The sequence below is a fragment of the Anser anser genome, assembly GCF_964211835.1.
Source record: "Anser anser genome assembly, chromosome: 13".
NCBI lineage: Eukaryota > Metazoa > Chordata > Aves > Anseriformes > Anatidae > Anser > Anser anser.
In genome coordinates, this window is record NC_139734.1 from 5,102,907 (window position 1) to 5,127,981 (window position 25,075).

The window sequence follows — 25,075 nt, forward strand, 5'->3', positions numbered from 1 at the left end:
ACTTGTTTTCAGCCTTTGTAGTATGTTCATTTTGTGAAGGTTTGCTCAGCTGCAGAGAGAATGAGAGGTGCTGAACAGTAACTGGAAACAATATGCAACAAATAAAGATCTTCCAGAACACAGCTTCTTTAACCATTTCAACTGTATTCCATTTTTGAACTGTTGTGTGTGTGTGTATATATATATATATACTGAAAATAGCAATTCTCAGTCAACCAAGACACAGAGGGTACCCAGAGTCTAGATAAAATACATTTCATATAAATACATTCATGGTTTAAAAGAAAATCATACAACTTGCTGACAGGTCCAAGTGCAAGTAACTTTCTTACACGCATTTAACTTCTGTGATGCTAACAGGCTGTCTGACCATTACATAACAGCGACTGATTTTAACCATGGAAAAGTTGGTGACATAGGTCCAGGATTGAGTCACTTGAAAAGGTGCTAATGATACAGAAAGTAATTCTGTTGTCATAAACCGATGTATGTGTCTTTATATATATGCTATGTATTCTAATATTCTTAATACAATTAGGAATATTAGAAAAGCTATTTTTTGGTTCCTTTTGGTGACTGTTCTAATTCCATGCACAACTAGATGCAGCCAGGTTTATGTATTAGATCTGCTGTTTCCCTTTCTCCCTCAGGGTTCTTGGAAGATGGACTGGCAGTGTTCTGGACTGGCCAGAGAAGTTAAGCATGGGGAAGTTTCAAATTGGTCCCAAGGAAAAGGGACAGTTTGGTTGACTAGTGTATAGCCATGATGTATTTTAGCCAAAAGCTGTTTGAGCTGGAGAAAAAAAATACACATACATGCGAGAAAATAAAAACTTGCCCTGAAATTGCAAGCTAGTATGTTAAAGAGTAGCATCGTACAAAATCTTTTACTTTCTGTACAGTGACAATAACAAATAATTTTCCTTTTTAACCATCATATACACAACACATTATGAATAGAAGAAATCTATAAATACTTTAAAATTAATTTGTCATATATAGCAGTTGAGCCACACCTGTACAAAATGTATGCAACATATATAAAATGATTAAGAAAAGTGCAAAGTAGAACAGTATCAAGAGCCTCCACTTTTTACAGCATTTACGGTTCAAGTGTAAAGAGCTAGCAGGGATGCAGGCGCTCACGTACTAGCAAGTCAAAAGAGACACAGTACAGGATGCTGCACACAATTATAAACTATTATTAAGTTATAACATCTCACTTCAGCACATCTACAATTTCCAGTTAATAAAAGAACATTTTTATAATGAATCTCTATGTAGAGTGATTTGTCCCTGTTAACAAGTCCCTTAAAACAAAGATCTCCCCAGCCACAACATACTTTCCCATAAGTAAAATAAAACTACGTGGAGAAACTACTGTTGTTTTCTGGTTGTCTTGTTTTGGTTACCATTATTGTAAAAGGTGAACAGAAATAACTTTCTGTAACACAGATATTTATATTCTGATCCTTTAAATTACACAGAGGTAACTTGTACCATTACTCACATGTACGTGAAGGTCTAGAGGATCAGGCCCCCTCAAAAAAAAATAAATCAACTTTGAGTTTCAAATCTGCTTAGAGACAACTGCGCATCAATTTCACCGTTTGCCAGTCAGGATGCAAGTTTTGCATTCTGCATTCAGCTGATGTTTTCTCATCAGAACCTCCTGCAGCAAGGCAAGTCTTTGTTTTTTGTTTTTAAATACTGTATGTCCTAGTGTGAAAGCTCTGCTTGAATTAAAACGTGGTGGCACGTAAAAGATGTATTTGGTGAGCTGAAATTTGAAATAGTTGATTCAATGCTCTTGAGTGAAACTTTCAAATAATTTGTTTTTAGAAAGCTTTTCAGTTCACCTTTATTTCAATAAGTATACTTCATATTTTCTTTTAGGCACTGTAAATACTGAAGATAACTGAGGTGCAGAAGAATCCATCCATTCGCAAGCAGCACATTACTAGTGATCTCTAGCTAGTTCTTGACCCATGTTGTTTTCTTATTTTTATTTTAAGTGGAGACAGTTAAGCTTTAAATACACATTTTGTCCCCACTAAGTATCTTACTATGATAGAATCGTCAAAATTATATTAATGTTTCTCTTTGAAATGTACATCAGACTTCACAGTCAATTAGGGAGAAATTGCAAGCAGTCTGAATATGCTAGAGAAACAATAACATTATTTGTCCATACTGCTTCACATAATTATGTCTGTCTCAAAACTGGAAATGATGACATGAAACTAAAGCACATTAAGGTTTTCTGCTAGTAATTATGAATTTGGAGTCTAAGATCTTTGCTCTCATTAGAGATTATAAGAAACATTCATCCATTTGGTGTATTTTCTGAATTCATGTGATATCTACTCTATACAAAGACATCCAAAATCAAGGCATGAGAAGGAACCTTCTGCACAACTGTCTAGTCAACAGAACTTGTTTATTTGCCTCCATACATTCTTTCAATGTCATTGAGGTAATGGTTCTTCAGTTCTTTCCGTTTCAACTTGAAAGCGTCTGTTACTAACCCAGTCTCTGGGGTCCATGGTTCAGGGCTTAACCGCACTTTGATGGGTATTTCAAACCTTTCTAATTTCACTGCAGGGACAACAAGAAACAAAAGCATAACGTTGTCAAATGAAACATTCACTCTACCTAAAAACTTAAGGCAAGCGCTCTAAGACTTGTGTAATATGGTGTCCTACTTGATGGAGTAACCTTAAAGAAGGTACACAAGCAAACTTGTGTACCAAAGCTCAGTGCTGATTAGTGTGCAAATATTCTAATAACATACTGTATTTAACTTGTATTGGATCTGAGAGTGTAAAAATCTAAAGCTTGCAACAAAGGAGTTTGTAGCCTGAAGATTTGACTACTGTCACAAGAGGATATGCTGAGTTAGATCACTATCATAGGAACACAGTAATAACTGTATAAACTCAGATTAGTTAGATGTACTTCATATTTACTTCTATACCTTCTATGCTTGAGCAATTCTTTCCCATACTTTTATTTCTTAAGAGATTGTTTAGGGTTCAAAATGAAGGGGCTTCTCTGTATTTTTGTTACATTAGTCACTTACTCTCCCTTCAACTAGTCGCTTGGTGCACGCACAGCCTCATTACAACCAAAGCTGCTCCTATCTCTTGCCCAGGCACTAGGTTGAAGAGGGGTGAGTAAGGGAGGAGGTGGGTAGCTGCTTCAGTGCCTCCCCGGCATCAGGAACAGGGTAGGGAGCTGCTGCATGTACACTGCTTGATGGGCTTTGCTATCAGGTTCTGCATGTAGGCCTGTAAGAGGACCCATTCTGTCTTGTAGCTGAATTTCTAGGACAACTTGTGGCAGCACAGCCTCTAGGTGGCAGCAAATACAGGGCAGTTGGGATGTCTGTTCCCTGGAGCTCTGTCTCGAACTTCAAACAGGTATCGGAACGTACTGTTTCATCCTACTTAGTTACATGCCTGCTCATGATGAAGGTGCATTATGTTCTGCTAAAAATCAGGATAGTCTCTGAAGTGCTTTTGGAAAAAAATATAGCTGTATCTAAATAGTAGATGACTCTCTAGAAAGTAAAAAGAAGGTATAAGCAGAGACTTTGAATAACAAATCTATGTGGAGAATAATTACTTAGTTCATGATGGAATAACATTAAAATGTTTAAACTCAAGTCATAGATCTACAAATTGATGAGGCTTTTGATCATTCAGCACTGTAGCAAGGAATAGTAGGCTTTAAGCCAATACAAACATAAGGGTCATGGTGGTTCAAAACTGTAGGACACACAGTTGCACAGAAAAAATATTCGAGATATCTCGTTAACTAATTTTCTTACCAGCAAGCATCTTGTAATTTTCCTTCCAAACTGACAGCCCCTTAGATTCTTACTTTAACCGCATTAAACAAGCAACCTGTCTATAGACAGGATAATTTAGAAATTAGTTTTTAAAAGTCTCTATTTTCTTGAGGGGAAAAAAAAAGTAGTAAATTCCTGGCATAACAGGGATGAATTTGATGTGGTGGTTGCCTGTGATAAAACTCCTCTAAGTTTTGGTAAAGGCAGAATCAAAAGGCAGAAGGAAGGGAAGTTAGTGAGGATAACTGAAAACTTCTGCTGGACAAGCACCGTAAGATTGGCTAACTTTATGTCACTTTACTTACTTTTGTCTGCCACTTCTTTAATTTCTCGCAGTATTTCAGCTTCCATTGCAGGATTGTTACAAATATCTACCCAGGTTCCATTTATACCTTTCTGCTCAGCTAATGCAGTCAGCTTCTTCTGATTGGGAACCACAAAACTGATCACGTAAGACTGGTCACTACCACAGGATAGCAAGAGAAGGAAGGAAAAAAAGATTAAAACAGTTGAAAGCTTCCATTTCAAGGAGTAAAGCACTTACTTGATGTTATATACACAGATCCACAGTGCTTTTTGAAATGCACTTATTCCGCCATACAGAGTTTTTCTTTTATGTTAGGTTTTCACAACTTCTGACCATCAAAGGTCAGGTTCTAAGTTAAGTGGTTAAGTTTGATCAGTATCATACTTAATGTGCGCTTGCGAAATTATAGCATAATTTAGCTTCCCAACTGCATCTGGTGCTTAAGTAGTTCTCTGCAGTTTCCCTTCATGTAGTATGTATAAGCAGGTGGAAGGAGACACCCAGGCTATTTCCAAAACTCAGAGAGCTTTAGATCAGGTGCAAAATGTCCAATTATCTTTTCTCTGTTATTCTGACAGAAGGCTAAAGTACATGCTAAACTACACCTGTTTGGGGAGGAGATGGGATGAAGCTGGAATGAATTACAACAGGAGAAATGCCAAAAGAAGAGCCCAGTTTGGGGGAATCTGGGAGCCTGTGCTACTTCAGAGATGCTCTTTATAGCTCACACTTTATTCAGTGGAAAACATGGAAAACTGTAGTATATCAATAGAAAAGTATATCAAAGGGTCAGAGCTTGCATTTCATGTTTACCCTAAATTACCTTAAACCTCTAAACAGTAAAACTAGTCTTACCTTTTGGCATAAGCACAGATATTGTCAATCAACGGACAGTTCTTCAGTGCTGCCTCTACTTTGCCCAGAGACACATATTCTCCTGCTTGTAGCTTTACCAAGTCTTTTTTACGATCTAGGAGTTGAAGGGAAAGAAGGAAAAAAAAAAAAAGCTTACTCCATTTAAACTTCTGCACTTCCACACTCATTTTCAAAGCCAGTATATAGGTATTCTGTGCCATGCCATGTAAAGGTGAATTACAAGGAGTTAAAGCATTTTACTCAAATTATAAAAAGGCTAATGCCATAAACGTATTCTGGAAACTTTATAAAGGCTTCTGTAAAGAAGTTTATGTAGCACTACACTTCTTGTCACAAAACATGTATGGAAGTTACGGAGATTGTAATTTTAAAGCTTTGCAATGAATACCAAAATATTAATCTTACATTTACTCCTCAAAGCTTGTGTGCTGAATTTAAATAGTACTAACATTATATGAAACAACACCACTTCCAAAATTTTCTTATAATTGTGGAGACTTTGGGGAATGTGTTTTATACTGTGATTTTGCAAGCAGGTAACCTTGAGTAACATAAGGCCTGTCAAAGCCAACAGGATTAATAACATGCTTACAATTATGTTCAGTCAAGATCTTGCAGTAGATTAAGATAGCAAAAAGTGAGGCCAACCTATGATCTGCAGACACCCATCTGGATGAAATTCTCCTATATCTCCAGTACAAAACCACCTCTGACCGTTCTCATCAATGGAGAAATCTTCTGTTGTCTTCTCTTCATTTTTAAAATAGCCCATTGAGACATTAGGTCCACCAATTATTATTTCTCCTCTAGGATTAGGCTTGTCTCTGTTAGTATAGCCCCCTGAAAACAAAACAGAAATCCGCACACTATTATTTTCAGGTCATGTATTCTACTGCCAACAAAATGTTTTGAAACTTCAGGTTAAAGCATGCACACAAAATAACAGCTACTATCAAAGGTTAAGAGCAGTTACTTCATATGCGATACCTAGCCAAGCAGATAGGCAAGGAAAACAGCTTATAACAGGAATAGTTATATTAGTATATATATTAGTTTAACAGAATTAGTTGCTCTGAAGTTAAAACACTTAATGCTCACCTTCTTGCCAGTCTCTTAATCTTATTTCACAGCAAATAAGAGGAGCTCCAACTCTGCCAGTGCTATAATCAGCAACTTAGGGAAAGAACAAGGAAGAACACAAAGATTTTTTTCATGTTGAAATATAAACTCAAACCATAGACAGGAAGACAGCTTAACTGCAGTAAAGTAACTTGAGATAAGAGCTACAGCTATTCTGACTTTACCTTAAAAAAACAGAAAATATTTATTTTAAAAAAATATATATATATAAAATGTATTCCCAGAATTTTTTAACTACCTTCTGTAATTGTTCCTGCTCCACATGTTTCTGTTAATCCATAGCCCTGACCAACAGGGCAGCAAAAACAGATGTTCATGAATCTTTGTGTTTGAGGCGAAAGTGGTGCTCCTCCAGAAAGCATCATGCGGACATTCCCTCCTAGTAGGGCCTTGACTTTCTTAAACAACAGCCTTGAAAGAAGGGAAAAAGTATTTAAGGATCGTTCACTCAGATCACTTTTATAAAAGAGATAAGAAACAATCCTTCTTCCTACCTGAAACACCTTAAAAATAACTTAATCATTCACGGACTTTAGTGGACAGCAGGGATAATCAAAAACCTTACCTCCTGTGTAACATTTGAAGATGGCAGAATTCCTATACGCTACCTAAATAGACATCAGATTCTATCAATAAAAAAAAAAGGAAATCCAGTGAACATTTACCTAGTCACCTGTTCTGAAGATTAGTCCTTCTGAGGCTGGAGAGCAGCCCTGCAGAAAGGGACCTGGGCATTCTGAATGCAAGGTGAAGGCGAGGCCTCAGCATGCCCTGGCAGCCAGGAGGGCCACCCCTACCTGGGGTGCCTCAAGCATGGCCTGGCTAGCTGGGTGAGGGCAGGGATCGTGTGGTGCAGCCTCACCTCCAGCACTGTGTGCACGTTTGGGCAATGCAACATCAGAAGGACATAAAGCTGTCTAATAAGACAGCATCTAAAGGAGGGCTATGATAGGGTCTGATTCCTGTGTGGAGCCAAGGGTTGGACTTGATGATCCCCATGGGTCCCTTCCAACCCAGGATATTCTGTGATTGCCAGTAAATGTCTCCTCTGTTTCCTGTAAGAACCTGGATTATTTCAGTTTAGTTATTAGATCATATTTGCATGTTGCAATAGAATTGTCTTATGTCAGATAGTTCAGATGATTATTCTTTTAGACCATTAACAAGTCACAATGAAAAAAGTGCAGCTTGACCATGATTGATACTTACATGTTACACAGAGGTGCATCATATCCCCTTTTGATTTGTTCTAATTTGTAGTCATACCCTATCTTGAACAGAGTTCTCTGAATGTAGTTCATCTCTTGAACTTTACTCATGACATTTTTATAAATTCGGTCCATTATTTCCTACAGTGTTCAAAAGAGCAAGGAAGATTACCACATAGACTACTATTTGCAAATTTCATGCTACGAATAATAATAAAAACAACTATTACTCTTCATTTTAAACAGGTAATACAGCAAGAATGAAAATACCTGCATCATTGCTGAAGCAGTGCTAAACTCTAATGCTTTTAATGTGTGATCAGTCAGTCAATTTATAGACCACTGTGGCTTGGAGCTGTTTGAAATGGGTGGAATGAAGTGTTGAAAACACAGTACAAAAAGCAGTGACCTCACTTTTCTCCACTTGCTTAGATCTCCTCACAACAGTATCACTTAAGAGAAAGAACCCTCATGCTGTAGTATATAGCTTATTTTAGCAAACTTGCCTTGAATTAGGTATACATACAAGTTAAGGGCAAGTGAGTAGCCACTGTGGATCTTCAGACATACTGCAGTAATTCACAGTTACTTTTTCTGCAAACTGCTTTCTAAACCTCAGATTTCATTTAAAATACTTCCCACCCCTTGTTCTAAAGATGTCTTCTCTATCAACCCCAGCAACAAATCTTGGGTAATGTTATAGTGTAATAATGTAAACAATGAAACAGCAAGTTTTATCAAGAACACCTTAATCTGTACCCAAAGCGTGACAAACTGATTTACAAAACCTTGACTTCAAGTTTAGCTAAATCTCTCTGCTAAAGCTTTGTATATGCCATGGAAGATGAATCATGCTTAGGAGTCCTGAAGCTGTGCTTTATTCGTGGCAACTGGCAAGCACAAGGGAATGAAGTAAGAAATTTCATCACTTCCTTTTCCAAGAGAATTTCCAAAAGCCAGATATATCTTAAAGCAGAATTCATGGTAACTTCTTGGAAAGACTGCAATGGCATGACAAGGTATGCAGCATCATAAAGGCCAGAATGAAGAACTAACAGCTATTGCAACATTCTGACCCAATTAAATACTTAGGAATATTTGTGCCTCTGGATTCTGTTATAATTTTCTTTTTCATTCCTTATGCATTCTAATTACTAGTGATGTTATCATATTTTGATGATAAAAACAAGACAATACAGCTAGGAATCAAAATATTTCTCAGGCAAGGTTAGTTGTGTTCCTACTAGGACTTTCCTCTCTGCTATAGATTGTTGGAGTCTAGATCCTATATGCTGCCAACTGAAAATGGGTCATCAGTTTCAATTTTATTTTCCACTCTGTCATTTTTTTATGATAGTAAGTCTCTGGAATCAAGACATTTAGGCAGGGTTCACTATTATCACTGTTAGCGCTTCACAGTTCTGCAGTTAATTCACATGAAATTGTTTTTTTGTTTTTTTTTCTGGCCCATACACTTTTTTATTTTCTTTCCAAAAAGGGGTTATGTTCATATTTTAAATTTACACTTTTTACTAGCAGTCCAACAGTTCAGTTTTCCCTAAGAAATAAATTGAAATGGCTATTTTACAAAAAGTTGAGGCTCTAAGTGATTAATTTTCACTCAGTGAATTACTAAGAAAAAGATGTAGCCTATGTATATTATTAATATTTTTTAAAAAAGCAAGTTAGTAATTGATTTTAAAACTTTTGGCTATTCACAAAAGAGTCTGCGGAACAACCAAATCCATGATCAATCAAAACTCCATGTTCCTAACTAAGACCAAATCCTCCTCCCCCAACCCCACCTGCCAGTGTGGCAGAAGCGGATGCTACTGGTTTTCTGAGCTACAGCTGTGATATAACCATAAAAGAGGGAAATGTGACTTCAGGGCACACATGGAAGCTTTTTGCAGCAGAAAGAAGCAAATATTTGCGGGGTGGGTTTTTGGGTTTTTTTTTGATAGCACCAAGACCTTAGGGAATAGAGAAGCCTGGTCACCTAAAGGCTAACATAAGCTGCAGAAACAGCAGTTGCAGTCTCTGGACCATTTTTTTCTTATACGAGGAGACTAAACAGGGGCCTGCTTACACTGAGAACAGCACGAGACTTTTTGCTTGCAGGCAAAGCAGCTAAAAGCAAGCACCCTGACAGCTGCAACAGCAGAGCTTAACTTGCTAAGTTCTGTATCTCTGCCAAAAACTGGTCTGTTTCAAGTGTCAGTCTTAGACAAATCCATGCTGCTCTCTCCCTGTGCAAAAGGAACTTTCAGACTGGGAATGCTAAAGACCTTCTGTGGCCTGTTGTTGCTTCAATAAGCCCAGTAAAACATCACTTGAAACTACTAAAAAACATTTACAGTTTTGGATCAAAAAGGGTCTTGGCCTAAACATAGGTATATTCTTGTGCTTGTTTGCAGCATCAGTTCTCCAACTCAGGCAATGCCAACTGGGATTTCTATATTCTACTTCCTTGCCTGTTAATAAGAGTTTCTTACACACACAAAAAAGAAAAAAAAACTCAGTAGATAGGCATGCTAGCATGAACAAGGCAGAAGGCACCATTTTTGCTAAACATACATGCATCTGCATACTTACAGGCACAGCTGCCATCAGTGTAGGCTTAAGTACAGTACAGTCTCCTTTGCTTCCTTTCTTAATTTTACTTGACTGTAATAAGGAGAAAACGTTAATTTATGAAGGTGAAAACCAGGCAGCTCTTCAAAGAAAGACAAAAAGGGAGGGAGACATGCTAACATAATTTGTTTAAATCTCTTCCCCTTTCACTCCATATAACGTTTCCTGCTTAAAATGTATATTGTTTTCCATCATGATTGGAAAAAGTACTGATTAACAGCAATTTCAACCAAAATATCAGATGTTTTACAAGTCCAACTGGGTAAAGCAAGTCCACCTTGTATAACTTTTTATTCTGTTTCCTCCCTCTAGTTCTTGCACTCTCCTCCATTTAACTCCAGGAGTGTTTTGTGGTGTGGTGTGTTTTTGTTGTTGGTTTGTGTGTTGATTTTTTTTGGTTGGTTGATTTTTGTCCAGTGTAGTCTCTACACCAGCAAAATGTGCAGAAGCTTTCTTTTCTAGCTTAATTTGCTCTTATTTATCTTCATTGGTAAATGGAATAAGGCAAAAAGCTAAATAGAAGAGTTATGATAATGGGGTAAAGAACTAATAGACTGAAAACTTAAAATAACTTTAAGCAGTCTTATGTTCAGTTAGTATATTAATAGCTGTTCATATCCTGATATTCCAATAGATAACGCTATACACATTTATTAGGCTTTTAGATTTCGTAAGTATCATAAAAGCAAAAGTTTAAATAAACGTTTATATGGCGTGACCTGCAGCTCTAGTTCTACCAGGAATGTTAATTTGCATCATTTTCTGAAAAAAAAAATATTTCAGAAGTGTACCATATACATCAACATTTCTTTACTGGAAGAGAATAGCTAATCAAGAAGAATGTAGACTGTGAAAGCTTAAGTTTGCTTTTGCCTTTTCCCCTCCTCACCTGATCCGATAGTGTAAGTGGAGAGGAATATCCAATCCTGCAGCCGTAAGTGATGCAAGAAATTTCTGCTGTCAATTCCAATACATGGGCCAGGGGCAAATAACCAATGTAAGTATCCTTGGGTCTAGTAAAGGAAAGGATTATCTAATTAACAGTGATGCACAGTGGACTGAAAATACTGCATAATTGTTTTATGCTGTATTTAGGTTTGTTTTGTTGTTTTTTGTTGTTTTTTTAAACTCGGATCACAAGTGAGGCTTTTTCTTCTGTATGCAAGAAAGGTGTGATTTTAAACCAGTTTATCAACTAAATTGGTAAAATCCTACCTTAGTGAAATCAGTATGAATTACAGGGTCTGCCTTGTTTTCTAGGAAACTCAAAGTTTCCTTAGTGCTGCTCCATTGCCATTTCTCCTTGTGGGAGGTTTCATCCCCAGTACCAAATCAAGAATGAAATCAGTATTTTAAAAGAATCACCAGTGATTTACAAATCCTTACATCATCATAGCATCTCCTTCTAAAATAAGTTAGTGAAGAGCTGATAACTGACTTACAGAGGCTTATTTCAGGAAATAGAGATTTCTCAGGAAGAACCTTAGAGCTGTTACTTTACAGAAGCTTTCAGCATTAGGTCAGAAGTGTTTTTATATCTCACCAGGAAAGGAGTTTAACGTAGGTTATTTTAGCTATTAAATTCTTTGTGAATGCAGTAACAAAGACATCCACATTCATGAAGAATTTCTTCAAAATATTAATGAGGGTGTTTGCAATTGGCTATACTATAATCAAAGCAATTTATTATTTCTGTCCCCGTTTCAGTGGAGTATACTTGAGCAGATTCTGCAGTATGTGTCTTATCCATCCAGCAGTGGTCTCTCTAAATAAATGGAAGTGGCAGGCTTTGGCATACTTCCTGAAGTGATTCTAGCTGCCTGAAAACATCTAGCAAAAAAAGTTGACTAAATGAGGAATTTCTTTATCTGATGATGTCTTTTAATGCATAAAAGAGTGCAAAATCCATCACATACCTGTAGCTAAGGGTGAGAGGAAAACAAAAAGGGAGAGTAGAAAAAGCATGTGGGACAAGATACAGAAGATCAGAGTAGGTTCACAAACACAAGACCTACTTCATATAAATTAAAGATTAGTGGGCTCACAATGAAATCAAGGAGCTTGCTAACACCTGGTGCCAGCAACAGGCTTTCTATAAACGTAGGCACTTTTGGAGGTTCTGTTTTACCTCTGCACACACACGACAACCAAGTGTTTCTTACCCCAGCCCAGGTATTCTCTCGCACTGTCCTGTCATTCCAGCTATCAAGTTTTTGTGCTGCATCATCACTCCTTTAGGTCTCCCTGTAGAGCCACTGGTGTACATTACTAAAGCCAAGTCTGTAGGAACAGGTCTGCTTGGCAGAACGCTTGCTGCAAAATGCAAGAGAAAAACTCCATTAATACTTTATAAATTTTTATTTCTGTAATTAACCAATGGAAAAATTTCGGTAGTCAACCAGTGTGAAATAGATACTTCAGGAAAGGCAAGTACGATGTGCTGCTAAGTTGTCAGTCGTGGTTGCAGAAGTGAGTGATGAAGAGAGTTGTGGTCTCCTTTTAAGAAGATGTGAGGGAAGGCAGATTTCCAAAGGAGTAACCAGTTTTGGGGCATCTACACAATCTGGGTGGTACTTTTACCATTACGTTTTATAGCTGTCTGGAATTTTCATAGAAAAAGCCTGCTGAAGATCCAGTAAATCTGTCAAAGGCAGTGAAGGGGAGAAATACTGGCGAGAAACAACAGATTGAAAACAAACAAAAAGCCGTGAGTCAGCTTTTCTGTCAGTCACTCTTCCAAAGCCAGGGTTACGGAGCTGAGAAGACTACTTTTCTGCTTTTCCACTAACAAGCAGCTTAAACTTAAAACAGTTGACTTTTGATTTTTGTTTTAATCCCTTGGCACTTATTCTGAGGATGAAAGTCATTTCATCAGGCTTTCATGGCTTTCAGAGCTAGAGAGGCAACAGAAGTGTCTACAAGGGAAGCAGAGGGGTTTTTCAAAACAACTACAACACAACGAAACAGTAACTGTTGGTCTGCATCAGGACTTCAAGCTGATCAAAGATAAGCAGTTGTAATGAATGTGTAGTTCTCTGCAAAAAAACTCCTTTGCCAGTTTATCTCCTCTTTTTCAGGAGATAGAAAATCTGGCTAAGTGCAGAGCACAGAGTTAAGGAAAAGAGATGAGGTTGGATTTTTTCCTTCCTTAACGACAATGTTAGGGTTGCTCCTGGCTGCCCAGCATAGCAAGGGTTATGTAATGGTTGTTTCTCTAGCTCAAGGTGCTTTCTAGGCACAGATAGGTTCAGAAAAAAGACATGTCCAAGCCAATAAGCAAAAAACCCACGAGTGCTTTCTCCTCTGAGGACAAATAGTGAAAAATAAGATGAATAAAAGGTAGGAGGAGCAGAAAATGGAACACTGCACCATATTCTACTTCACTTCCTAAAACAAAGGCAGAGTCTTAGAGTTAGTTATTCTGGCTGTATTTTAGAAAGTAAGCTTTATCCTGAAATACCTGAAACCTGAACAAAAGGTACAAGACACTAAATAGGGATCAAACAAATTATCCACTTATTTAAAGGAAGCCAGAGGATGAACTGGTGATCTACCACTTCCTTCCTGTTAGAGATCTGCATGTTTGTTTTTACTGCTACCCAGCCCTCTTAGACTACATCTGATTTCACTGTTAACATTACTCGATCAGTTCTCTGAAGTGCTTCACTTACAGTTTTCTGGTTTGGCTCCCAGCTCTTCCACTGTCTGCATACTATGAATCTCCACATTTTCAGGGTATTCAGATTTATTGATGGTTTTATTGTCCACATAAATTATATGTTTAAGACAGGAGACTTGTGGCAATGCAGCCTACAGGACACAAAGGAAACTGTTAGCATTGACTGCGCTGTAAAGTGACTGTAGGATTGCTCGTAAGCAGGTAAAGCTGGTGCCAAATTACCTTAAGTTTGCTCTCAAGAAGTTCTGCACTAGTGATCAGATACGATGCTCCGCATTCATTGAGACCATAGGTTACTGCCTCTTCACCCAGGGTGGCATACAACGTAACAACTGTTACATTGAAGGGAGAGAGAACAAAAGAAAAGTTAAAATAATATGAAACACAAAAGCTCATGCCTTATAGCTCACTGCAGTGCATTACTGGGGGCAGGGGGCTGAGAGGTAGGGGGAAATTAACTCAATAGGGAATTTTCCAAATAGGAAACCAAACAGTTTTTAATTTTCCCACATCAGGAGGTTATGCTACAAGTGATCTCCGGAATGAGGAGGACAGTTCTGTGGAACAGAGACCAACCAAAACTCAACAAAAATGCAGTTGCACTGTAAGCAACTAAGAACGTGTTCTTCCTCTGAACGCTCTGCAACCAGACCGCAGGGGGAGAGGTGTCCTGCGGTGTTCAGCGTCACCACCACTGGTTAGAGCTGTGCACTCCTACAAGCAGCTCTTTCAGCTGCAGTGCCAGCTTATGCAGCCACTGTGTCAGCTACTTCACTTGTTTCCATGAAATTATTGATGGGGGCAGGGCAGAAAATCAGGTTAAGGAATCAGAATGGTTTTCGTGGTGCTAGATTATTTTTAACCCCAATCGGTCACAGAAATGACATTAAGTGCCTCACAGGCACTGAGGAGTTCACCTTTTCTACTGAGAAAAGTACTTTCCTTTAATATTGTGCTACTGTCTCAAATTTAACCTCCAAAAAACATTAAAGGAGGTTAATGTTCCTGTGAAGTAGGGATCATATAGAAAGGACAAAAAGAGTTACATTACTCTGTAGGAACCTTTGCTACTTCACCAAGAAGTTTGTATGCCTCAGGTTAGGTTAAATATTTGACTGCTTAAATAAGTAAAAAAAAAAAAAAAAAAAAAGCATGTACATAATGGTAATGAACTTGAACAACTTAAAAGTTACAAAAAAACCCTCAGACTAGCATATAATTTTGATTACTATTCTTCTCTCTTCCAATAGCCATTTCATGTGTCAGATGCAGAAGTCAGATTACAGACAGGAAATGCTATAAACATTCCATAGTCTGGGGGGAAACGCAACCACCGAGTCTTCAGAATATTTTATAAAACCTGAGTAGTATCTGTACCTTTCCATTATTCTAATACCTAAAATGTTGCTACAATAGAATCAAAAAGAATAGTCTCATAAGTATGAGCAAGGAAATTCATGCAGAGTAAGTTTATTAAATTCTCATACCATCAGTGACAGGATTGGAACATTCGAAATTCTTAACAGCCAAAGCTGTGCTGCAGAATGGTTCTAAAATATACTCAAAGCAAACAAGTTCAGCACTCACGAGGAAAGTTATACTTGAAGCAGGCTAGAGCTGCAACCATCCATTCTGCTCGGGTCTCGCAGAATATGACAACAGTACTCTTTGGGGTTAGTCCCAGGGCAGTCAGTCCACTCCCCAAGCGATTCACTTTCTGATTTACTTCTTCATAGGATAGCCACTTGTAATTTCCTAAGATTAACTGGGGCAGGGAACAAAAGAAAACACACCTGTGATTACAAGAAGCTGTTGGTACAGCACTACCTGCCTACCTAAGTTGGTGCCTAACACCGCAAGTGCTTTCATTTTGCTTGAAGCAGAACAAATAGTGCATCAAGTAGCGTGTTATTCTTTAACTACTGGATATTTTATATCATAAAGAGAAGACTAAGGAAGACCACTAATGAGGCCTCTGCTGGTGAAGCAAGATGCAAAGCAGCTCAAAACCGAATCAGAATTAAGTACAAAATTGTAAGCTTTACCTTTTTGAACACTTTTCCATTTGGTTGCATTTCATTTTCTTCACTCAGTATTTCTCTGGTCCCAAGACAGTCCTTTTTCCCAAACTTTGCTAAAGCATGGTCAAACAGCTTGTCCAACGTGTCTGCTCCAGGAATGTTTATGTTTGCTAGTGAGTCAAGGTGAGTGACAGAACGGTAGGGGCTTCCAGGTTTGTCCGAGATGGGTTTAGCTTTTAAACGCTTTGCCATAGCCTTTTTCTTCTTTGCGTTGGTAAGAAAATACCATGGAATAAATACAAGCATACTGTACACAGATATTAACAAGTACACAGGCAGCAAAAGAATGGTGCATACTTCTAGCCTAAGTTTCATTGCAGGTATTTAAAAAAGAAAATCTCTTATTGTGTTCTGAAGCAGGCAAGAGCAAAAGCAGCAGTGCAGTATGGCGTAGGAAGAAGCAACAGTAAAGTGAAGCTTAGGTAGCTCTGTTTCAAGGCAGCTGCTAAAATTTTAGTAACCTTTGAGAGCCAACAGTGGACACCTGTGGGTGAAGACCAGAGCCAAGCAGAGAGCAGGAGAAAAAAAAAAAAGAATTAAATTAGTAATATTATAGTCAGTCCATAGTTTTAATCCTTTAAGATTTCACCTCAAATGCATCAAGACCAAGGAGACTGAATTAACTGATTTAACAGACTGCATGATACAGCAGTGTACTGCTCTGAAGATTAAAGAGGATGAATCTTTTCCATACTTGTTTGTTGCATCCACAAATATTTACTTTTCAAAGACTTTTCCCCAGTATCTCTGTTGGAATAATTCAGGGCTGTAGAGATAAAGTCTGTCCTCTCACATCATAATATTGTGTTAAAGCTACTTGTGTAATGCTACAATTGCATAATTATGGGAAAGGTCAACAGTTGTTTTCCCCCTAAATATTTGTATTACAATGGAGTGACACAGTAGGTTTGCTTACTGCCTTTCAGAATGTTGTATCAACATATATTTAGACTAAAATATATCTGGATACAGAGTCTTCAAAAACCTACATGTAAGCTACAGGATATTCCAAAATTGCTTTATTAACTTTGCCACAACAACTGTATTTTTGATTTACTAATTTTTGACTATGATTGTCAGATTCTTGGAAAGGGATCAATTACATAGATTCTCCCCTCCCCTGGCATCTCTTCCCCCTCCTAAAAGAAGAAACCAAAAAATCCAGCAACTGTTTCAATATGTGCATTTCTGAACTCCAGGTATGGAAAAAGCAATCCAATTTAAAATAAAGCACAATTTAGCAAGATTTTGTCTGCATGTCAGAAATCTGTCTTCATTAAGGAGAACTGGGCCTGAATAAAGACTGAAATGGGAGAAAAACAAAACCATCATAACGAACCACAGTTGCGGCTAGTCCGCTTGCCTGTAACTAGTCTCTACTGGCACATAAAAGACATAGGTGCTTATCTTCATCTGGATGGCATGCAAACACAGCATGCAAACACACGAACAATGCACACGACAGGAAAAATAACAGGCAAAGGTGCACTAGCAAAAGAGAAGGAGCTCAGACACAGGGAAGTAAATACTGACTAGCTTATAGCAAAGCCCAGTCTTTCACAGACAAAATCTGGTAAACGGAATGGATGAGAACAGGGAAATTTTCAGGGCTCCATCAGGAATTAAAAGAACGTAGGCACACCTCAAAATGTACCTTTATTAATGTACTTGCCACCTCAGGTGAGGGAGGCTACAATTAACATTTCAGGTTAAACAAGACAGCTGCTATTAACAGCACAACAGAAATGTATTAATAGGTTGTTGGAGTTCTTAATAAGAATTCCATTGTCTGCAGTTGTGCTGTAGCCAATATCATCACCATTTAACGTAATACAAGATTAAGAGATCTTCAGATACTTAAAAGGAACATCATCACCTTGTTGTTATATTTTTAATAAAACTTGTAATCTCAAGTTGCTACTGAATGATAGTGTAAAGTATGAAACTAAGCTCAGACTTGTTCAGAAAAAAAGGGTGTTCTGCATACTTTCTTAAAAAAAAAAAAAGAAAGAAAATTCTACATTCTTTTCAAAGCTTACATGCTTAGTCTGCCTTAGTTAACCTCTTCATCATCAACTAGTCATCAAACAGTCAAACCTCAGCAGAAGGCATATCATTTTACTTTCCCAAGCTCCAGTTCTCTAAAATGAAGGTCACCGGTTTATATTACAAATCTTGTGTGGTATTTTCATTCCAGTTAATTCAGTGATCCAAAGGAAGCAGTTGTGCTTGTATTTAAAACAAAAGCCAGCCATAGTGCTAAAACTAACACAGAAACCCCATCAGAATGTTCTAAATACTGCCTGAAATAATAAAATTATGATTAAAGGGTCTTAATGGGCGAGGTTTGTTTTGTCCTAAAACTGGTACCCTGTTGAAATTGCTTTTAGCATTTGAGTGAAGTGCACGTACAAACACACTTTGTACACTTGCAGCCAGTTATGTTAAAGTTCACATAAGCAAACGTTAAAGGTTGCATTTCATTCATCTTGAAATTTCAGATTAATTTGAAATACTTTAAAAAGTGTTTATAAACAGGGAGCTTAGCTAATCTGTACACATTTGTGGCAATTTAAAGTGCTTCTATTTTGACATAAATAAGCTGGAATTCTTAACAGAAATCGCTGGAAAAACTTGCTAAGACCCAAGAAGAAACACTTGACCTTTTCCTTTGAACATACTTACAGAAAAAGACACATACACGCACATACACACATTTTCACACATATGTATACTTACAAGCTATCTGACAGTGATGGCTGGGTTTTATTCAGTGTCAATTAGATCTCTATTAAAACAGAAAAAAAAAGGTATTAGAGATTGGGTATTTTTTGCCCTGCAGAAAGGATGTTATGCAGGAAAGCATTATTTCCACTGCTGTTCTTAGAATCTCTCCCCTAACGCTCCTGAAGACGACTAGCCTATGACGTTACACTGTCCTACACTCATGCGCAATAAATATTTATCATACTCTAAATATAATGCATAACAGGCTGACATAATGAACTTGCAGATGTACCTAGACAACAATTCCATTTGGTTAGAAGCCAAACTTAGCTATTCAAATTATACTTTATGCCTCCACTGTCTTTAAGTTTAATTAGTCCTTGAGAGAAAGGGACAATGAGAGATGTACTGTTCATATCAATGCACAATCAAGGACAGCTGTGAGGCAAGCCAAATGCATGCTGCCACCGAAGTAATAGTTCTCAGTAAACTTTGCTCCCAAATGAAAGTGTAGTCACATTAAAAAATGTCACTGTACCCATACGCAGCTATTATGTAATATGAGAATATTTAGAATATGTAATATTCTATACTGACTTACAAAATTTATTATTTCCTTTAATTGTGCAATTTAAGTAGAATATTTGGAAGCTTATCTATCTATTTTGGAAACAGCAGAGCTTCCAGTTCCTGATGTAGGAGACGCATGTTCCCAGCAATAAGCGTGCGTCAGGCATGACTAAGAAAGCCTAAGATAACAAAACAAATCAAAACCAGACGTAGTTTCTCTTCTAGATAGCTGTGTTTTCAGCATTTCCAAAACATTTTCCTCAAGTGAGTAGGCTTCTTCTATCAATTTTGAAACGGCAATTCTGCAGACTGAAGTTCATTTGTCATTTGCAGTGGTATGTTACAGCGTACATTTCAGCAACCTCATTCATGAGGTAATCTTTCCCTTCGTAGTAGTACATGCTGGGGGGTTACAAAAATTCTATAGTTCACGTTTGCTACAGAGAACAAGTAACCGATGTGAATGCTCATACAAGCACCAGTACTGTATTTTATGCCACAGATGGAAGAGACGTTCTTTGGGTGTAACGTGACTTCGATATTTTCAATTAAAAGCTTCCGACAGATAACATGCAACCCTTTACTCTTGTCTGGGAGTCAGGGCCGTGGAACAAAGTTTGTAATCAGAGGACAGGTTCTTTTCATAACTTTTCATTAATTTAACTGAAAATAAAAGTAACAAGTAACAACTATGCTATTTATATATATACACACATATAAACAAAAAATAGCTTTTAAGTAGTCATACGAGCTTATAGGACTAAGTAAGAGTACAAGTGTGTGTAGGGAACAAGGAGAGGGGTTTATACCCCTGGAGGTGACTATTCATAGAGGAAATGCCTTTGTCTTCTCTCCATTCAAGTATTCAAACAGCACAGAAACAACATATCCAGCTTTTGCACATACAACTACCATTTCTAAGTGTAACTCAAAACCTAAAGTGTCTGTGGCTAGAAATCTTATCCTATGCAGTTTAATTTTAATAAGGCAGCAATTATTATCTTCATGAGGAAAGGCTTTAATTAGCCAAACCTGAAACGCTGTAAAGGCTTAGTATTGAAAGTATACGAATGACAGTGTTTACTGTTCTTCCTCTCGCATTAAGAAGCTTGACAGGGACCCAGATTACTATATCATCTCATTATTAGATGGAAACAAACTTCTGATCCATTTGAAACATTCATTGCAACTTCTTAAATGTATTTTCATTATGTTAAGAAAAAGTCTTCTAGTAAGAGTGATAACATTAGACAGGAAAAGGAGAGCATTTTAGATTAAAAAAAAAAGAAATCTGCAACGTAAGAAGCTTGTTTAATTTAAAAGCAACACTGGAGGAAATCCTGGTTCTCCTATGACTGAGCTCTTTGCAACTTCAAATGGAGACACAATTCTGGCTTTAACATAATTATTTAAGGTTGACTCCTTTCAGGAAGTACTGAAATCTTCCAAAACAATCCAGTATGAATAAGTAACAACTGTTCACATTTCTCTAGCATTTAGGCAGATTGAAGCGTTTTGGAAAGCACAATACACATTCATAATTTATAAGTGGAAAAATAAATACATTGGGTATTAATTAAAGTCTGGTTTTGGAAAGGATTTTAATCAATATCTACTAGTCTTGAATTTGTTCCTGTACTGGAACTCAGAGCTTAGTATTTAAAAAGGAAAGTACAGAAAGCCCGAGAAATACTGCGTTGTCAAAAAGAAGCAGCAAGCTTAAACACAATAAAAAAAAAAGCACATACTACCAGGCTCTTTACAAATTTTGATTTTCCAAGTTTATACCTGTCACACAGAAGAATAAAAATATTTCTACATAAGAGAAGAATGTTGTGACTAATTACAACTCTTTTGGGGTTAGAAAGACTGAAAGAATAAAAACTAAAGGAGATGATTGAGTGTTTAGATCATATCATTTTTTTTATAAAAACAAACTCTGCCAATATCAATGCAAGTTACTCATAAAAAAAGAGTTACTCAGAAAAAAAAGTACACAAGGTTCAATTTTTGTTCCTTTCTCACAGGCAGATTTCTAAACATCTTCCTCTTACACAATTTTGTACGTCAAGGGGCAATGAAAAGCTCCACAGTAATGCCTGCAAGTTTCAGAAATACTTCTGTGCTCTGTAAATGCAGTAGTGGCTCCAAATCTTGAGAGTTTTCAAGAGCTCTTGTTATGTCTATAGTGTAAATAGTAGTACCTATGTCTGAACAAAGAGGGAGAGGGGGAAGTCAGATATAGCAGATCTGACAGAGGTCTGGAGAACCTTCTTAAATATAGATTCTATATGAAATAGCTAAACCACAAGTAGTATTAGGAAGTCTTACTTCTCTTACTGCTGAGTGATAAAATGTTAATGCAATGATTTTACTTAGCTGCTAAATGAAAATCACATTTTTGTTTTCAAGAAAAAAATGAATCATTGCTGTTTTACTGCCTCAGGACATATATGCAGTTAATGTCAATTAGAAAAGTGAAAATAAATCAGTTTGTAAGTGTCAAATATCATAAATCTGTTGCTGCAACGTCCAGCACAACTGTAACAGAAAGCAGACCAGCCATTCTTACCCTGTATTTCCTAATTATCTAGCAGGCTGATGTGAAACTGTCTCTTCTAATGGTAGCATAAGGGCAAGCAAATATTTAGGGAAAAGATAAGGCCTGATTGTGTGCCCCAAAGGCAAAAAACATAGAAGGCCAAGGCAGGAATCCACAGGTGAGAACTGTCCACTGAGAACCCACTGACCCAGGAAAGTATTTCCTCCAGGCCCACCTCTTGTTACTTTTCCTCATTAAACTGTGCAGAACGCACACGGTGAGTACCTTCGGCTCATTCACTCCAACACTTCCTCCCTTACCAGCCTGCGCTCAGCCTGTGCTGTAACCTGATCACAAACCTTGGGCGGACAAGGTCACAAGCCAATCCAATTTATACTACAGTCTGTGTATGCTAGCACTCAATTTAACTAACAGCAAGCTCAGCTGTTAAAACGCTGGTTTTGTGGTAAAGGAAGTGAAAGGCAACCTTTTGTCTCACTGGCATTTTTGTTAAAGGAAATGAACACAGTCGTTTTTGCTGGCTTGAATACACAGTATTTCAGAAGAGGATGGAAAACCAGAAAACACTCAACTGAAAAATACTGATTTTGCCTCAAGACTCCTCCAACAGCTACAAAATACACTGTCTACAGGGTACAAAAATTAAGAAGGAAAACATACAGAAATAAAGACGTATTTCAGCCTGATTTAAACATCTCACCATACAACTGAGACTCATCAGGCATTATGGCAAGCGTTACTCTTCTGTGATTCAGCAGCAAAGCTAGGCGTTTGTAGTGTTTCACCCAACTTTTAATAGTAAGCACATGAAAAGGCAAGCAGTATGACCAAGGACAAATTTCAGAGGACTGTAGCCATGCAAGTTCACCAAAAACTACCTACACAGTTGATTAAGAATTGTTATTACACCAGGGAAGAAGATTATTAACGTATAGACTGCCTAGTTACGAGTCTGTGTTTAAAAAAACATTTTGCAATGGAGAACTTGCGACTTCAATGGCGCTGATGATCCAACTAGTGAGATTTAAGTTATCATCATCTTTTCATTTTCTGCTTCTGTCTCAATAGCAAGCTGCTTTGCAAAAATACAGAAGTAGAGGACTCCTAAAATTGTTGGATTATGTGGTCTAGAAGATCAAATAAGTTCGAGACCTACAAATACAGAAGCCCTATTTTCTGCATCTTCCATAAGTTTTCTTGCCTGAGTCTTAAGGCAAAAAATGCACCATCCTTGAGAAATTCTATACCCCAGGTCTCCACGAATCTCCTAAAACAATTTATATTCAAACTGGAGTTATGCATTACAAAAAAATGGGTCCGTATCACGGGCTGTTTGTGCAGTCTCTAGCAGAATATGTAACTACAAGGAAGCGGTTAAACCTAATTTTGATAACCAGTGTATGTTTAGAACCTTTTTAAGGGTGATTCTGACTTGAAAATGTGATTGAAGATACTGGCTGCAGGCCAAAGAGAGACACTTCAGCTAGAAAAGGGAGAAGTAAAACAATGCAAAAGCACAAGTGAGACTCCATACTGAACTTGATAACATTCCCACTGTTTTTTTTCCTGTATGGAACACGGGCATCTAAATACTGGCATGATGTTCCGTGCTATTTCACGTCAAGCTGGTTTGCTTTGCATTGGAAGGGACTAGCAACGCTCACACGACTTACTTCTTCCTGGTAACTTCTTAAACTCTGCCGTGAGTTCACCTCACTCAGCAGTCAATGAATAGTTTTTGCTTTGCTTTCCGAATCAGAACACTCCCAACAAAGTGAGAATTTAATCAAAGCCATTTTTTTTTAATATGGAAAAGTTAAGAACTCAGTTTTCCCTGCATTTTCAGGAAACATTAGAAGTAAATAAGTAACGTATGGTGCTTTACAATCTTCAAAGTCAGATGGAATGAATGTGTTGGTGGGGGGGGTTACTGCAGATACATGTTACATTTGCAATTTCTAACTACTGTTTTGCTTCTAGTTGCCAGCTGCTTTCCTGGGTCTATTAAACATTCATTTTTATCCATTTTTGATTTATCATCAGTATTAGGAAGATATCCATGGACATAGGGTGCTCATGTCCCCTCAAGACATTATCCTGTGCTTATAGTAATTATTTCAACAACATCCTTCCACATAAGGCAATTAGGACAACAGGTGCTTTGTGTTTTGCAAGTAAAAATGAAGGAATACAGCAAATAATCTTCCTGGATAAAAAATGTTTTAATATTTATCCAGAGATGATGCATTTATGTTTATCCTTGTTGGGTACAACTGTTTCAATGAATGCACAAGTGTTTGCATTCAAGTTAAGACCGACCAAGTCATGGTATTAGGCCTGGACAACAAATGTTAATGACATTTTACTCAACAAGCCAAAAAAAATAATCATTGATACTGTCATAGCTACACAGGTTAAATGCAAACACTTACTTGCTGACCTCATGTTTGGTATCTTACCAAACATCTGCACAGCATGACCCAGAAGAAACTGTACATACTTTTGTGATGATGCATTAGAAATACTTAAAAAGTAAAACAGCATTTACCAACACAAAATAAAGTAGTAGCATGACTCCATTACTACGTAAGACCAAAAATTAAGAGACAGCAAACACAGAATCATTCTTTTTAAAATAGGATTCAGCTGATACGTCTGTTTAGCTTAGTAACATGAACAGAGGAGAGCCGGATGTTAAAAACTACTTCCTATATTAATAAATTTCCTGAAATGTATCAGCATTGCTCTGTAATAACCTTTTTGTGAATGGAGCAACTCAAACATTAAAATGCTAAAGTGCATGAACAGAAGCCCAGTCTGCCAGCCAAGCATGCAGCGTAATGGCAGATACCATCATAATCCCGTCTTAATGCTCCATTGAAGGATTCCAGTGCAATTAGCTTCCTGCACTCCTCTGAAATCTGAACACAGTAATGTGCTCCAACAGCTTCTCCCTTTTACTGTAGTTACCCTGACAGATTATATTCTTCTTCTTAAATATCTTACCAGGAGCGACTGTTGGGCAAATTAAGCCAGACTGAAGTTCCACGTACTGTTCTGTATTAGTTCAGAAAAACATAGGGTCTCTTCAGTTTTCATTTCAACAAGAAATACTGCCACCAACTTTATATTTAACCTTCTTATCAAAGACTGCATTGTCTTTTATCTGTGGCATTAGCTTGCTTTCTTCCCTGACATGGGTCATAATTCAGGTAGTAAAATGAATTACATACATAACCAAAAAAAAGAAAGAAAAAAAGGGGGATGAAAAGAAGGGAAGTAAATGTTCTTGCTCGTATACTACATCAGCAGGCTTCTGCCTACAAAAAAAGTGTGCTGCGGGTTGGGGAAGGAATTTTCTGAAGTCTGTATGGGGTTTTGAAAATTCTGTGGGGACTGTCAACAAGAGGAGCACCAGAGTTAGGCAATACACTTTC

General features: G+C 37.4%; 2 protein-coding genes across 15 annotated transcripts in view; one reads left to right on the forward strand and one right to left on the reverse strand.

Moving 5' to 3' along the window:
• NXT2 (nuclear transport factor 2 like export factor 2) overlaps positions 1-25,075 on the forward strand; it is a 73,098-nt gene that overhangs the window by 19,131 nt on the left and 28,892 nt on the right. The window lies entirely within an intron of this gene.
• The window catches only part of ACSL4 (acyl-CoA synthetase long chain family member 4), a 39,221-nt gene continuing 14,273 nt past the window's right edge, over positions 128-25,075 (reverse strand). For 4 of the 12 annotated variants that reach the window (XM_083797359.1, XM_083797362.1, XM_083797360.1 and 1 more), the window contains 15 exons: positions 18,518-18,566; positions 15,743-16,262; positions 15,285-15,462; positions 13,920-14,029; positions 13,690-13,828; positions 12,181-12,331; positions 10,908-11,031; positions 9,980-10,051; positions 7,386-7,525; positions 6,415-6,587; positions 6,135-6,209; positions 5,685-5,876; positions 5,016-5,130; positions 4,159-4,316; positions 128-2,598 (listed from right to left, as the gene is read on the reverse strand). In XM_083797359.1, coding sequence (XP_083653485.1) covers positions 2,441-2,598; positions 4,159-4,316; positions 5,016-5,130; positions 5,685-5,876; positions 6,135-6,209; positions 6,415-6,587; positions 7,386-7,525; positions 9,980-10,051; positions 10,908-11,031; positions 12,181-12,331; positions 13,690-13,828; positions 13,920-14,029; positions 15,285-15,462; positions 15,743-16,093 — 2,136 coding nt within the window. In that variant the 5' untranslated portion in view covers positions 16,094-16,262; positions 18,518-18,566 and the 3' untranslated portion in view covers positions 128-2,440. The remainder of the gene's footprint in view (positions 2,599-4,158; positions 4,317-5,015; positions 5,131-5,684; positions 5,877-6,134; positions 6,210-6,414; positions 6,588-7,385; positions 7,526-9,979; positions 10,052-10,907; positions 11,032-12,180; positions 12,332-13,689; positions 13,829-13,919; positions 14,030-15,284; positions 15,463-15,742; positions 16,263-18,517; positions 18,567-25,075) is intronic. The other 8 variants (XM_083797357.1, XM_083797358.1, XM_083797365.1 and 5 more) reach the window with 2 other exon arrangements.